The sequence below is a fragment of the Rana temporaria genome, chromosome 5, assembly GCF_905171775.1.
Source record: "Rana temporaria chromosome 5, aRanTem1.1, whole genome shotgun sequence".
Classification (NCBI taxonomy): domain Eukaryota; kingdom Metazoa; phylum Chordata; class Amphibia; order Anura; family Ranidae; genus Rana; species Rana temporaria.
The window spans coordinates 293,479,587-293,496,645 of record NC_053493.1 but is presented as its reverse complement, the minus strand read 5'-3'; the positions used below and the strand labels follow the sequence as shown (position 1 = coordinate 293,496,645).

The window sequence follows — 17,059 nt, the reverse complement described above, 5'->3', positions numbered from 1 at the left end:
TGAATTCTGCTCGTCTTGCGAGTCAACACTCGCAAACCGAGTCAGAATTAAAAAAGAAAGTTGCTCGCAAATCAAAACGCTCTCAAACCAGGTTACTCTTAAACCGAGGTTCCACTGTATATTATATCAAATAAATAGCCAGATTTAGGTAGAGCAGGCGCTTCTTTGTTCCGACGTAGCGTATCTCATATACGCTACGCCGCCGTAAGTTAGAGAGGCAAGTGCTGTATTCACAAAGCACTTGCGTCCTAAGTTACGGCGGCATAGCGTAAATGGGCAGGCGTAAACCCACCTAATTCAAATTGTGTGGAGGTGGGCGTGTTTTATGTAAATAAAACATGACCCCACGTAAATGACGGTTTGAACGAACGGCGCATGCGCCGTCCGTGGACGTATCCCAGTGCGCATGCGTCAGATAGAATGCCTAAGATACGTTGAACACTGCCTACTACGTGAACGTAACTTACGCACAGCCCTATTCGCGTACGACTTACGCAAACAACGTAAAAAGATACGCTTGTTTCCGAAATCCATACTTTGCATGGGCTGCGCCACCTAGAGACCAGCTTTATCTTTACGCCGGTGTACGTCTTCTGTAAACAGCGTAACTAATTGCGACGGGCGTACGTACGTTCGTGAATCGGCGTATCTTGCTCATTTGCATATTCAACGCAGAAAACAACGGAAGCGCCACCTAGAGGCCAGCGTAAATATGCACCCTAAGATACGACGGAGTAGGAGACTTACGCCGCTCGTATCTTAGCCTAATTTAAGCGTATCTGGTTTCCAGAATACGCTTAAATTTACTACGACGTAGATTCAGAGTTACGACGGCGTATCTACTGATACGCCGGCGTAACTCTCTCTGAATCTAGCTAAAAGTCCACAAATAAATAAATAAAGACAAGAAATAAATGCGAAATAAAGACTGCATTGAAATGGGCAAATTAAGTCTCATATAAATATGCATGCAAATATCCAAGATCCAGACTGTGTGAGTCCCATGGACAGATCTCCACCACCTTAACAGTACAACAAAAGGCTTACCGGATATATATGACTCTCAAATTCTAGAGATTGTGTTTTATGATTTCTCTATAATTTGAGAGCCATATACTATTATATTAGATTGTAAGCTCTTTTGAGCATGGCCCTCTTACCCTTCTTGTATTTTATTGTATTGTATCTGAACTGACTCCATTTTATATTGTAAAGTTCTGCGTAAACTGTTGGCCCTATATAAATCCTGTATAATAATAGTAATATCCAGTAAGCCTTTTGGCTTTAGACCATCTTAAAGCAGAGGTCCACACAAAAAGTGAACCTCCACTTTTTGGAACCATCCCCCCCTCCGGTGTCACATTAGGCAGCTTTCAGGCGGGAAGGGGGTACCGATACCTGTATAATACAGGTACTTGCACCCACTTCCAGGCATAGACTCCCACGGGAGTCACGCCTCCCCCACTGTCTTCTGGAAAACACACTGGTCCCAGGACACAGCGGGGGCCAGTGAGGACGTGCAGCGCGACTCGCGCATGAGCAGTAGGGAACCAGGCAGTGAAGCCGCAATGCTTCACTTCCTGATTCCATCACTGAGGATGGCGGCGGAGGCACCCGAGAGACGAGCGATTACTCGGCTTCGGCTGCCGACATCGAGGGCGACCTGGACAGGTAAGTGTCCATTTATGAAAAGTCAGCAGCTGCAGTATTTGTAGTTGCTGGCTTTTAATATTTGTTTTTTTCAGGTGGACATCCGCTTTAACAGTACACAGTACAGTACACAGTACTTTTGGTAAACCTCCACATCTATCAGAGTAGGACTCACACAGCCTGGATCTTAAATATTTGCATGCATGTTTATTGCACAACGCGGGACTTCATTTCACTTATTTAATGCAGTCTTCATTACCCCTTTATTTCAATATTTATGGACTTTATTTAATTAAAAAAAAAAAATCAGAATATTGGACAATGCCAGACAAAGCACTCCTGACAACTAAAACAAGTCTAAAAATAAAGATTGAAACATTTGAAATGGTTTTGGAAAACACAAGCTTCTTCAATAATGGCAGCCCATAGCAACTAATCAGATTTGAATTTACTCGAGTCAGATCTGTTTTATGGTACTTTGCTGTATTATAAATCACTGCCCTTTGGGCTTCCTTACTGAATAAGCCTGTTAGTGCTGATAATTGTATTTAGTCATATATTAGCACACATTCTGTTATACAGATATCAAAAAGACAAAGGAAAAACTGCATAACTCCATCAGTTTTAATCGAATACTTGAAATCAGTTGCATTTATCAAAATGTTATCCCCTAAGAGATTGGAAGGGTTAGAATATTTGTCAACCCTTTATTGATGCCTACCATTTAGGATTTTTTTTTTTACTTGCTGTTTTTTTTTTATGTATTAGTCAGAACAGGATGACACAGAACATAACCCCACTTCCTGTATATTTAAAATGTGTCAGACAGAACAGGAAGTAAGTGGAAATCCCATCAATGGGGACATAGTCAGCAAGAAAATATCATGACCTCTGTCTGGATTTTATAGCTATCTATATATCCCTAAGAGGGAAATTTTCCCTTACTTCCTTTCTAGGTGACCTGTATTCTGTGTGACAGAACTGAATGTAGGAAGAAATATTCAACTAGGGGACACACTCAACAATCAAGTTCAGTGAGGGCACAGACACCAAGTCTGACCAAAGTTCTAACCCTTTCAGATTCCATCTAAACTAAAACAATTGCAGCGATTTAAGCCTTAAAACAATGACAAATAACCTGATTAGCTAATTCTATACTTGTGATTGTAAGAACATAATAATTCATATACCATACAATACCTTGCATAGCTTGCTTGTCATCAACAACACAAACAGGACTAAAAGAACCAAATGGATCACATTCACATGGATAGCATGGCGCTTCCTCATAGGGGGAGACCTGAACAGGAAGAAAAAAATTAGGTACTATTCATTGCCTAACCAGCACTGATCTTTATTGGCTGGGTTTTTTGTACATACCTTGTGAGGCCTGTAATAACCTTCTATACATGATTCACAGTTAATTCCAGCTGTAAATTGAGTGCAGTTCATACAAACTCCCCCTCCAATATACTGTTCATTAATATTCAAGCTCATGTTCCGATCCGCCACGGTTTGGTCATAATAACAATCTTCTGCTTTATTATGGCAATTACATTCTGAAAGAAAAATAATAAACAGTAAATCAATAGCAACATAAAAATGTCCTAAAGTAAACTGAGGTCTCAATGAATCCCCAGAGCTGTTTAATAGAAAACTATAATGATTTTTTAATTCATTATAAATAAAGAGGTTTTACAATAAACGTTACGCTTATCAAATGACTGGATACAAATATGGAATACCACCAAAACATGCTCCCAAAATGTATTTGATTTGCGAAAAAAATACAAAGTGCTATTCAGATAATATATGGTGCCAAGTCCCATGGCTCACTGTGTCTCCAGTTGTTTTCCCTACTTTTTCTCATATTTGGTGGGTCTGCTCCTGCCTCTGGATAAAAATATATCAAACTTTATCAATAATGTTGGGCCTTTACATATACTTTTGGGCCGTTCAATACAGAAAAAAAATCCCTATTAAATATAAACAGAGGGTCCACTGGGATGTTTAAACCCAAATTCCAATTAATGGCACAGGCATGAAACAGATCACTGCAAAATCCTGGAAATCTAGAAGTTTACATTTGGCAGAGGTCAAAACCCAGATCACCTATATCACAACAAAAGAGAAGACAATTAAACTTATGAACTCTGTGTCAACTTACAAGAAGCTCAGGGTAATTCACTTTCTACTGACAAACTTTTTTCAGCCGCCTTTTGATACACAACTAATTAAACCAATGAGGCCAATATTTAAGGCACTACTTTTTGTGATGCGCTGCTCAGGTGACCCTGGTCTTGCAGCCTCTTGGGAGATGTGACAAGAATATCCAAGAAGACTGCAGGACCAGGGACACACCATTCTGGCTTAGGCCAAATATATGTATAGACACGGGAAGAAGGAAATTGACATTTTTGATTGCGGGAGGGGAGAGGTTTGAAGGAGCATTTTTTAAAGTAAGCTCCAGTTTACATGTTCATGGTACTCTCTTAACCCCCCCCCAAACAGACATGCATACCCCTCCTTTTCAATTTTTTTGTTTCTCAACTATCTCATTATCTTTTCACATTATTTTTTTTTTAAATTGAACTGTACTATCTTCTATCTACTGCAGCTCTACCAAAGAGCAACAATATACATGTGTTCTATCCTATCTCCTTGTACCTCAAACATGGGCCCTAATTTGTCATACACCAATGAGCCATAATATTATGGCCACCCACCAAATATTGAGTATGTTCCCCATTTGCTTCAAAAAATGGCCCTGGCCCATTAAAGCATGGACTTCAATAGGCCTCTGAAGGTATGTTGTGGTATCCGCTACAAATCCTTCAGCCCTTTACTGGCTTGCCTTTTTCCCACAGTGCATCCTGGTGCCAACATTTTCTCAGGTAATCAATGTACGCGCACTAGATAAGTACATAGAGGATACCACTGTGGAACTGTTCCTGCTAAACTTGATAGGTATTCAGAGTAGTATGCTTAGTACAGCAATATTGTTATGAGGCATCCTAATCAGAAAAAAATGAGATACATACAGCTCTGTGCTAGATACCTGGATAAGAATAAGCTGAGGTAGCCAACATCTTAAACAAAATTCTTACACCTGTCCTCACTGAAGTGATTGAGGCATGATATACAGCTGGTGGAGGAGTGGAGGCATCAGCGTCTTAACAAATTATCACAATTCTATGAAATGTGGGAATTATGGATAGATTTCACCAACTCTGATGTGTACAAATAATTGTTATGATAAATATCTTGTGGTTTGCTAGATAGCTATCTATTTTACAGCTTTCTTATGATGCTCTTGGCCTAGGAATAGCTGTTTTCTTTTTCGTTTGTTACCCCTTCCTTTTTCCCCGAGGGTACAAGGGATGGGGCATAGGTGATTTTTAATCTTCCTTGGCCCTCTCTCTCTAATCCCCTCCTTCTCCTCTGTGAGGGTTTCCTTTTGTGTTAATCTCTTCAGGGTCACTGATATCCAATGTACTATATTTGCAATTGGAAGTTGTTCTCCCGGGATAACTTGGGGGACATGCTTCTGCTGAGGGTATTGGTGGGTTTATAGTATAAATGTAAAAAAAGATTGCCATTGAGATGGAAAAATAAGGGAACCAGGCTTTCACGGAATATGAACCCACAACAGCAGGTATTATTTTAGACAGTCAAAGATGCTGTTTTTCCCTTGAGCATGCCATTGGGTAGTCAAAAATGTAATATCTTACATCTACCTGCTTCTAAAGACAATATGAAGATACAGATTTCCTATAACTACATTTTACGGCTCTGCAATTTTTCTAGCCTTTTATACCGCTATCAATGGAAGACCATTCTCAGCCATTATGACTTATAATATAATTTTCAGTCACAAAAGTTTGCCAAATAACATACGGTAGTAAATGAAACTGTGCATCATGGAATATTCACCACTGTCACACAAAATATAGTTAATCTCTGTAGAGACCCAAATAAGTTTATCCTTCAATTTACAATAAAGTAAGAATATTAGTCAAAGCCTATACTGATATTTTAGGACCTAGATTATTACCTACCGGAAAGAAAAAGTAACTGAACAAAGTAAAAAATGCCCTGAAAGAAGTTCACACATCCTCACATCATACAGTAGAACTGAGATCCAACTTACTCTCACATTTATTGCCAACCGAAATGGTGCCAGGTCGCCATGGATTCTGATGGTAACCAGGGCAACACTCATTACAGCTCTCACCGCAAGTGTTTCGTTCACACTGACACTGGAGTTTCTGTAGAAAGAGATAATGTGAAAAAGCTTTTAAATATTAACCTAGAATGACAAAGAATGTTATTTTAATGACAAAAATTGAATTATATGACTGCATTCAGCTGACCCAACTGAAACTGCAATAGCTTCCCTTTGTCCTAGGAATATAGTTCTAACTTACCTGGGTCACTTCATCCCAGGGACAGCTGCGAGCGTGCCCATAGCAAATGCACATTCCTCCAACCGATACGTCCTTGAGAGAATAGTAATACTGAAAAGAGATAACAATTGGGGTAAATACTTCATGACTTATAGAAACATTAAAAACAATTAGGTGTTGAACAATTTTATATTTTATATTTATGAATCCACAAAATGAATCAAAATCTAAAATACAGAAATGAAAATCTGAAAACTTACACAACAAACGTCTTGCTGTGCATGTATACTGATATGGCCATGCGCATGTATCACCAAATATGACAAAGTATCATTATATAGACGATTTTACATACAGAGTATTGGATGAATTGGTGGCCAAAGCAAAAGAAAGCTAGGTATTATGCCATACCTATCATGACATAAGGTTGTAATCTCATCTCAGGAACATAAAATTATGGGGTTAAAACTGGGTGAAACTTTGGTTTGGGAGTCAGTGAGGCAATACAAATGGGTTGAACTGCAAAATGTTAGCTTCCAATTACTTACACTAAGCTAATACTATATACTTAATGTCTGCCCCCAAGGGTACTTTCAACTAAATGTAATATATATATATATATATATATATATATATATATATATATATATATATATATATATATATATATATATATATATATATATTCCAAGAGAAAAGGTGGCAATTATGGGTCTCAAAAGGTGAAAAGCGATGAGGTTAAATTTTGACGCACAAGCTCATCCTCAGAAAGACAAACTTGTACCCCTCCTCACAATGTCAAATAAACCTTATCACTGAGTTTTCCCCAATGTAAAGTAGTGAGTGTACAGCTTGTATAACAGTGTCAATTTGCTGTCCCCTCAAAATAACTCAAAACACAGGCATTAATGTCTAAACCGCTGGCACGCGCCTAAGTAAAAAAAATTCCAAATTGGGCCCACATAGCCATTTTGCCTCCCCGCTGTCATGTGACTCGTTAGTGTTACAAGGTCTCAGATATGAATGGGGAGCAGGTGTTTTAACTTTGGTGTTATCGCTCTCACTCTCTCATACTGGTCACTGGAAGTTCAACATGGCACCTTGTGGCAAAGAACTCACTGAGGATATAAAAAAAAGAATTGTTGCTCTACATAAAGATGGCCTAGGCTATAAGAAGATTTCCAAGATCCTGAAACCAAGCTGCAGCATGGTGGCGAAGACCATACATCGGTTTAACAGGACAGGATCCACTCAGAACAGGCCTCGCGATGGTCGACCAAAGTCGTTGAGTGCATGTGCTTAGCGTCATAAACAGAGGTTGTCTTTGGGAAATAGACCTATGAGTGCTGCCAGCATTGCTGCAGAGGTTGAAGGGGTGGGGGGTCAGCCGGTCAGTGCTCAGACCATACACTGTACACTTCCTCAAATTGGTTGGCATGGCTGTTGTCCCAGAAGGAAGCCTCTTCTAAAGATGATGCACAAGAAAGCCTGCAAACAGTTTGCTGAAGGACAAGCAGACTAAGGACATGGATTACTGGAACCATGTCCTGTGGTCTGATGAGATCAAGATAAACTTATTTGGTTCAGATGGTGCCAAACATGTGTGATGGCAACCAGGTGAGGAGTACAAAGACAAGTGTGTCTTGTTTACAGTCAAGCATGGTGGTGGGAGTGTCATGGTCTGGGGCTACTTGAGTGCTGCTGGCACTGGGGAGCTACAGTTCATTGAGGGAACCATGAATGCCAATATGTTTTGTGACATACTGAAGCAAAGCATGATCCCCTCCCTTCAGAGACAGGGATGCTGGGCAGTATTTCAACATTTTAATGACCCCAAACACACCTCCAAGATGACCACTGCCTTGCTAAAGAAGCTGAGGGTAAAGGTGATGGGCTGGCCAAGACCTAAACCCTATTGAGCATCCGTGGGGCATCATCAAATGGAGGGTGGAGGAGCGCAAGATCTCTAACATCCACCAGCTCCGTGATGTCATCATGGAGGAGTGGAAGAGGACTCCAGTGGCAACCTGTGAATCTCTGGTGAACTCCATGCCCAAGTGAGTTAAGGCAGTGCTGGAAAATAATGGTGGCCACACATAATATTGACACTTTGGGCCCAATTTGGACATTATCAATTAGGGTTGTACTGAATTTTGTTGCCAGCAGTTTGGACATTAATGGCTGTGTGTTGAGTTATTTTGAGGGGACACTGTTATACAAGCTGTACACTTATTACTTAACATTGCAGCAAAGTGTAATTTCTTTAGTGTTGTCACATGAAAGATATAATAAAATATTTACAAAAATGTGAGGGGTGTACGCACTTTTGTGAGATACGGGGCCAGATCCACGAAAGAATTACACCGGCGTATCTCTTGATACGCCGCGTAATTTCAAATTTTGCGCGTCATATCTTTGTTTTGTATTTACAAAACAAGATACGACTGCATCTCGGATCGAACCGACAGGCGTACGTCTTAGTAGGCCGTCGGATCTTAGGTGCAATTTTTCGGCGGCCGCTAGGTGGCGTTTCCGTCAAATTCCGCGTCAAGTATGCAAATTAGCTTGTTACGGCGATCCACGAACGTACGTCCGGTCGGCCCATTTTTTTACGTTGTTTGCGTTCGGCTTTTTCCGGCGTAGTTACCCCTGCTATTATGAGGCGTACTCAATGTTAAGTATGGCCGTCGTTCCCGCCTCGCATTTAGAATTTTTTACGTCGTTTGCGTAAGTCGTTCGCGAATAGGGATTTGCGTAGAATGACGTCACTGTCTTAAACATTGGCTTGTTCCTGTTTCATTTCGAGCATGCGCATTGGAATACCCCCACAGACGGCGCATGCGCCGTTCAAAAAAAACGTTGTTTACGTCGGGTCACGACGTATTTACATAAAACACGCCCCCATTACATCCATTTGAATTCCGCGCCCTTACGCCGCCAAAGATACACTACGCCCCCGTAACTTACATCGCGAATTCCTTGAGGATTGACGGCGGCGTAGTGTATCTTAGATACGCTGCGCCCGGCAGAAAGATGCGCCGAGGTACGTGGATCTGCCCCACTGTGTGTGTGTGTGTGTGTGTGTGTGTGTGTGTGTGTGTGTGTATATATATATATATTTATATGTTTTTATGTAAATAACAAAAAAAAATCGTAATCACAAGCTCAAAGGAAATTGGGCAAACCATGTTCTTTTTCAAGCACCAGAACATATTTCTGTCCAAATAATAGGTGTCATGCACACTAGTGTTTTTTTTAAGCTCCTAGAACCTGTTATTATGTTATTCGAATTTTTTCTGCTCCTATAAGCTAAATATTGTGATCCTATGTGTCCATGTGTCCGCTGATTTACGCGTAGAAATATGTAAATCAGCTAGATACGCGGATTCACGAACGTATGCCCGGCCGACGCAGTACAGATACGCCGTTTACGTTAGGCTTTTCCCGGCGTAAAGTTACCCCTGCTATATGGTGGCGTACATTCGGCGTACCAATGTTAAGTATGGACGCCGTTCCCGCGTCGAATTTTGAATATTTTACGTTGTTTGCGTAACTTGTACGTGAATGGGGCTGGACCCATAATGTAATTTATGTTCACGTCAAAACCAATATGTCCTTGTGGCGTATTTGGAGCAATGCACACTGGGATATGTCCACGGACGTCGCATGCGCCGTTCGTGAAAAACGTCAATCACGTCGGGTCATGGCTATTTTACATAACACACGCCCACCTCATCACAATTTGAATTAGGCGGGCTTACGCCGGCCTATTTACGCTACGCCGCCGCAACTTTCTTTTGAGAATACGGCACTTGCCTGTAAAAGTTGCGGAGGCGTAACATAAATAGGATACGTTACGCCCGCACAAAGTTACGCCGATCTACGAGAATCTGGCCCTAACTATTTTTCAGTCCAGCAAAGAAAATATATAGGGCCAGATTCTCGTAGATAGTACATTGATTCTTCTAAGAATCAGGCACATAGATACGACGGCACAACTCAGAGATACACCGTCGTATCTCCTTTTTGAATCTGGGCCATAGTTTCTTTTGCAGCAATGTTAAACTTAGCTGACAAGTCTACAATGTAACAGCTGAATTAGATGTAACACATTTTTTCACAGCCTACAGAGGTAGCTGGATACCAGACCTGGTCTAGGAGACTGTTTAATGATGAGTAGACATGTTCAGGTACAGTGTAAATAATTACTTGGCAAATGTAACTCAGGATATCTAGATGCTCCTAGACTGGTTATATCTCATGATTATCTGACTTTGCATTTTATTCATACGAGTCAGTAATAAGGTTAATAAAGGCCCTTAGTTTAGGCAGAAGGTACTACACATTTATTTGAACTGCAGTTTATTACTTCAGATATTCTATCAAAGGCATCATGCTTCTAATTTTAACCAGTATTTCTATGATAGAAGTACAATTATGAACACTTACTCTTCGTGTTACAATGGGATCCACATCCCTTAAATCCTTGTGGCTTAGAATCATGAGATCAGCATTAAGAGTTCTAATGCGCTGCAAGCGAAGACGGATGTATCGTGCAGATGTAAAATCCAACAACGTTGGGGAGGGATCATCAGCACTTGGTCTTCCATTGATCAGTGAGGTGTGAATCTGTTTAATAAAAACAAGAATAGTGTAAAATTGTTTGCAACATTAACATTTTCAAATTACTTGTGTTGATTTTGCTTGTATTTGCGAGTATCTGTGTGTGCATGAGCTGCTGTTTGTGATGAGAGTATTTGGATTCTGGCTACTCTTTGGACCACATATTGAAGCACAGTGATGCCGTGTACACACGGTTAAAAATTCCGACAAGAAAAGTCCGATGTAAGCTTTTGGTAGGAAATTCCAACCATGTGTATGCTCCAACGGACTTTTGCTGTCGGAATTTCCGCCAACAAAAGATTAAGAGCAGGTTCTCTATTTTTCCGACGGAAAAAAATCCTATCAGAAAATCCACTCATCTGTATGCAATTCCAACGCGCAAAAAACATGCATGCTCAGAATCAAGCAGACGAGCCAAACTGCCTATTGAACTTCATTAATCTCAGCTCGTCGTACGCTTTGTACATCACTGCGTTCTTGACGTTCGGAATTTCTGACAAGATTTGTGTGACCATGTGTATGCAACACAAGTTTGAGCCAACATTCCGTCAGAAAAAATCCACGGTTTTCTTGTCGGAATTTCCGTGTGTACGCGGCATTAGACCTCTTGATCTGTGAGGTCCATTAGTTTTGGTAAGCAGTTTGATGTGTCGGTGGAGGATTCCCTGGATGATTATCTTAACACAAGTTTTGAAGCATGGTGTGTCGACACTTATAGACTTATGGCACCGATTTAAAGTACTTTATATGTTTGTGTGTTTTTTGTGACACTATGTGATTTTAGATTTCTTATTTTCAATTTTGGATTGCTATTCACACGATTTTTCATAATTAAGAATTTAAAGAGATAGAGCAACACATTAATTTGGTTCATCTGTTTTGTATTGTTGGTGTTCAGGTTCCCCTTAATATCCATACCAGAACTGAAGGGCCTGGGATGGATTTTGGGGGTACCCACACGCAATTTTTTTTTAAATTTTGGTGCAGGGTTCCCCTTAATATCCATACCAGATCCAAAGGACCAAGTAACATTGTACTGCTCTGGGAAAGTAATCAGAATTTGTTTTTAACACATTGGGGGTTATTTACGAAAGGCAAATCCACTTTCCCCTACAAATTCACTTTCCACTAAGTGCAAACTACAAGTGCAAAGTGCACTTGAAATTGCACTGAAAGAGCACTTGGAAGTGCAGTCGCTGTAGATCCGAGGGCGACATGCAAGGAAAATAAAAAACAGCATTTTAGCTAGCACGTGATTGGATAATAAAATCAGCAGAGCTTCCCCTCATTTCAGATCTACCGCGGCTGTACTTTCAAGTGCACTTTCAGTGCAATTTCAAGTGCACTTTGCACTTGTAGTTTGCACTTGTAGTGCAAAGTGGATTTGCCTTTCGTAAATAACCCCTACTGTGTTTGCTTATAGCAGTGAATTACATTGCTTTCAGTCTGTTTTATTGTGATTATGATTGGTCCAAGCTAAGTACATGGTACAGATGGGCTTTGATTGACCCTGGCTGTACCATGTGATCAAACTGACCTATCGCAGCTAGAAACACAATTGAACACATTGGGTGGCATGAAAGGAAACCATCCGTTGTAAAAAACTGACATGTGACCTGTGATTCGTCAAGGTGGTCACATGGTACCGGCAGGGAGCTGGTACTCCGATTAGTCATCAGCTGTCCCGTGGACACAGCCGGTGACAGATTGTGCCGCTGCATGGTCTAACATAAAACAGCCCACGGAGAGGAAATATAATAATGATTTTTATAAATTACCTCTCCATGCTCCAGAGGCACAAGCCTTGAATAGTATGATGTACAGATGACCTCATCATCTCTCTTGTATGTTGGCGGCCCCAGTCTTGGTGTGACGTTGTAACGAGTCAGGCAGTCTGTGTCACTAACTGCATAATACTGCCATGGCATGAACTCCACTCCATCAAGAGAACGCTCTAAAATCCAATTTCCAGGTCGTGGGGAATTTGCTGCTTTAATGATCACATAGGCAACTTGAAAGACCTAAAGAAAGGATATAGTCATTATGTTACACGTTTTATACATACATTTTAAAATTGATTAATATAAATATTTGGTGCCTATTACGCAACTATATGGTACAGATGGTGAACTTTGTAAACATCTCCAAGCCTATGTTGCATTGTGATGTTTGTATCCAAAGGTCCAGCACATATAAATATAATGCAGATGGGGAAGCGGAAACAAGTCTAACTAGGTTTGTTCTTGATAAATCTCTATGAATTTTAGATTCATATCAAAGCTGTTAAAGATTTATGCAAAAGCAATAAGGATATGGACAGCCGCACTCCAGTAACTTGAAAAAAGACGTGCCCTTTATTGGGTACAGGAAAAAATGCACTACAGATATCAGCACACAGTGGGATAAACAGCTGACGCGTTTCGCATTGAGTGTCAATGCTTAATCATTGACACTCAATGCGAAACGCGTCAGCTGTTTATCCCACTGTGTGCTGATATCTGTAGTGCATTTTTTCCTGTACCCAATAAAGGGCACGTCTTTTTTCAAGTTACTGGAGTGCGGCTGTCCATATCCTTATTGCTTTTGCACATCCTGTGCATTGCCAGCACCCATCTGCTTCTGAGTGGACATCAATTACCCTAGTGAGCAGCTCTCTTACCTGTTAAAGATTTAGCTTCAGACAACAAAAGTGAGCATAGTCTTATGTATAGTCATGGTTTCCTGCGTTTGAAAATGTGTTAGAAAGGAACGTCAAATGCATGTGTTATGAAGCTGTGATTGACATGTTTTATGTTGCGTGTCGCTAGATGTAGTATGTCCTATTACCATGCATTTGCATTGCAGGCCATGTGCACAAGCCTATATTAGTAGTATATGTCAGTTACCCAAATAGCACGATCATATGTCAGATGTGTAACTGGGTATGGTAAGTGATCAGATTATATTAGGTGGGGGATTCTTAAAATATAAAAAGTTTAGGAATTGGAAAACAAAACAAAAAAATACCTGTACTAGCTTTTCCTATTCAGTGTTTAAGTCTGCAATCAAATAATGTGCCTGCTGGAGGCAGTGTAGCATGCTACAAATTGCTGCACTACGTTTTTCACTTCATCACCATTCCCACGTTTGTTTTATTAGACAACAGTGGAGACTCTACGAGGATAGAGTGTTGTTTTTAATCACTACTATAAAAGTAGTAGTAATTTAAAAAAAAAAACACACTGCAGTACATAGTGCTTTACTTGCACTGCAAGGGTTAGCTTCTCGTTTGTGTCTAGGGTATGGTAAAAGCATTTTTATTTTACCTGATCCTCTTTTCCTTGACAAACGGCACTTCCCTTTGCTTGGGAAGTGGATTGTCCTTCAACATATCCATGTCCAATGAAGGACTATGGTCCCTGCATCTGTCTTGAGGATTTCAGAAGGCATCTGTCTGCCAGAGTGCAAGGGAAAAGAGCCAGCAAGGACCAGTCTAGCCTGGAGGAGTTAGCAGGACTTTACCCCATTCTCTAGACATAAAATATCATATGGGACAGTAATGCAGACTTTGGCTCAGTCAGGCAAGGTGGAGGATTTTATTTTACTTTTATACAGGACCCTTTAGTTGTACAGTAAGACCAACACATAAACACACCTGACTCAGTGCCAAATTTTGGTACATGAGCTTCTTTGTAGCATTTTTGGAGTGGAGGGAGGCCCGTTCAAAATGAATAATGCTGCTCCAAAAAACACATAAAAAAAAGTGACGCCACAGCGGCGTTCTGTGTTGCTCAGGTGTGAATGGGGCCTTAAGCTCCACCCAAAAGGGAAGCTCTGTTTTTCTGCCTTCTCCTCCTCCTCTGCTGCCACATTTGACACCTTTTGGGGGACAGGGTTTTGACCCTCCCACTTCCAGCTCATTTTACTGTGGCGAACTGAGCCAGAAGTCCCCCCCGCAGTTGGCCCATTCACAAAGCACAGCGCGCTTCACGCGTGCACAGTAGGAAACTGTCTATGAAGCCTCAAGGCTTTACTGCCAGTTTCCCTTATTCAAGATGGCAGTGCCAGCACCCAATTGAAAAATCTTCTCAGGTGAGGACACCGCTGGATTCCTGGACAGGTAAGTCCCAGGGCCAGCATTAACTGCACCCCACATTGCTTTTTATACTCTCTTTTTTATGTCTTGTGATCACTTTTTTGTGTCTTGTTTCAATAAAACCAATTTTTTGGTTAACCTGCACCATTTGGAGCCCCTTTTTATTATTATATCTTTACATTGGAGCGCATGAGGTAATACCCTGGTTTATATCTAGTCTGGCTCGACCCTGAAGGGACGTTTGCTGTACCTGCGGCACTCAGCAGCTGTGATCTGGGGACTCTACACCTTGACCTACCCGGACCATCTTTTCTGTTCAACAGTGGATCCAGACCATCCAGGACCCTAAGCTTACATGACCCAATGTCGGAAAACATGTGTGTCCAACATAGCCGGTAAGGGTTCCTCATTCATTTACCTCAGAAAAGCTATAAGAGTGACTACAGGCAACTCTTTACCTCACCTCTACTATTTGGTGTCACTTCAATAAGAAGAAGTTATATTCGCTTTCTCCTGTTGTTGTGGACTTTTCTCTACATTTCTTTACCGGGAGCCTATATTTACGTTTGGGACGGCACTTCATTATATTAATTACAGTGGGGTAGATTCAGAGAGCAATTACGCCTGCGTATCCATAGATACGTAGCGTAATTGCTAAGTAGCGCCGGCGTATCTACTTTGTGTATTCAGAAAGCTAGATACGCCGTCTGTAGCCTAAGATACGACTGGCATAAGTCTCTTATGCCGTCGTATCTTAGGGTGCATTCTGACGCTGGCCGCTAGGTGGCGCACCCGTAGTTGTCAGCGTAGAGTATGCAAATTGCATACTTACGCCGATTCACAAACGTACGTGTGGCCGGAGCTCGTTTTTTACGTCGTTTGTGTACGCCGTTTTCGCTGGAAGGCTGCTCCTGCTATTAGGAGGCGCAGCCAATGTTAAGTATGGACGTCGTTCCCGCGTCGCGATTTCAAAATTTTACGGAGTTTGCGTAAGTCGTCCGTGAATGGCGCTGGACGCCATTTACGTTCACGTCGATACCAATGACGTCCTTACGACATCAATTACCGCAATGCACGTTGGGAAATTTTAGGGACGGCGCATGGGCAGTACGTTCGGCGCGGGAGCGCGCCTAATTTAAATGATCCACGCCCCCTACGGGATCATTTGAATTACGCGCACTTACGCCGGCCCCTTTTACGCTACGCCGCCGCAACTTTACAGGCAAGTGCTTTGTGAATCAAGCACTTGACTGTAAAACTTGTGGCCACGTAACGTAAATGTCATACGTTACGCCGCCGCAGTTTTGCGCGCCCCTACCTGAATCTGGCCCAGTGTATTTTGTACACATCATTCACTTACGTTTTTTATTGTGTTTTTTTACTTGTCTCACCACCTAGGAGCACATCCTTTACACTTTCACACTATTAGCGCTACACTATTTTTCTATTATTTCAATGAGACTTTGTTTGAGTGTCAGCTGCTTGATTTTTGTTTTCACATTTGGGTTTAGCGCAGTTTTTTCCCACTATCTTCACAGATATCTTGGCAGGGATGTTGCAAAGCTTTCAAAGGTTTAGACCCCTGATTCCCAACCTGTGCACCCTCTGGTACCTACTGTGCAGTCCCCAGGTTTCACCAGACTATGGTTAGTGGTTTACTTGAAAAGATGATTATAAAAGGACGGCAAAAGAAAACTGAATTACCCTGGATTCTGCTAGCTAAATTATAGGTTATATTTATTTTACACTTCCTTACTTGTCTGTGCTGTCCATTCCTTTCTTTTTGTGTATTTTTTCCTCTGCCATTTTATAATGAATCTTGCTGAGAAAAATATCAAATATGGTGGTGGTGAATTATTGAAGGGGCTGAAGGGAGCTGGCATTCGTTTCTAGCAGTTGCTTGTAGCGTGTCCCTGTCTGACACTCTCCTACAGCATGTCCCTAGTCTGCAACCATGTCGGCAGCATATCTTTGACAATATCCTGTAGCATACCCACAGATTCTGATCATCTACTATAGTATGTCCAATCTGCCCAATTTTTTTGTTGCATCACATGTACTGTACATTATGTACATTATGTGCAGCCCTTTAGTGATCCAGGCTGCACTTGATGGCTATATCAAGTAACTACCACTGTTATACGTGGTTAGTTCTAAGTCTCCAAATACAGGTTTCTGAATACATGTAAAAAATTCAGTCAGTATAGGACTATAATCACATGGAACTTGTTCAACCCATCTTTATGCATAAACACGTCATTTTGGATAGTGTAATTTGTCTGTTGCTTCAGTATCTTATAACTGT

At 41.2% G+C, this 17,059-nt stretch overlaps 1 protein-coding gene across 1 annotated transcript in view; it reads right to left on the bottom strand.

The window, feature by feature from the left end:
• The window catches only part of LAMA1 (laminin subunit alpha 1), a 239,231-nt gene that overhangs the window by 154,634 nt on the left and 67,538 nt on the right, over positions 1-17,059 (bottom strand). Inside the window, exons 4-9 of the mRNA XM_040353992.1 lie at positions 12,458-12,700; positions 10,506-10,685; positions 6,078-6,167; positions 5,801-5,918; positions 3,031-3,209; positions 2,851-2,950 (exon numbers count right to left, since the gene is read on the bottom strand). Of these exons, the coding sequence (XP_040209926.1) occupies positions 2,851-2,950; positions 3,031-3,209; positions 5,801-5,918; positions 6,078-6,167; positions 10,506-10,685; positions 12,458-12,700 (910 nt within the window). The remainder of the gene's footprint in view (positions 1-2,850; positions 2,951-3,030; positions 3,210-5,800; positions 5,919-6,077; positions 6,168-10,505; positions 10,686-12,457; positions 12,701-17,059) is intronic.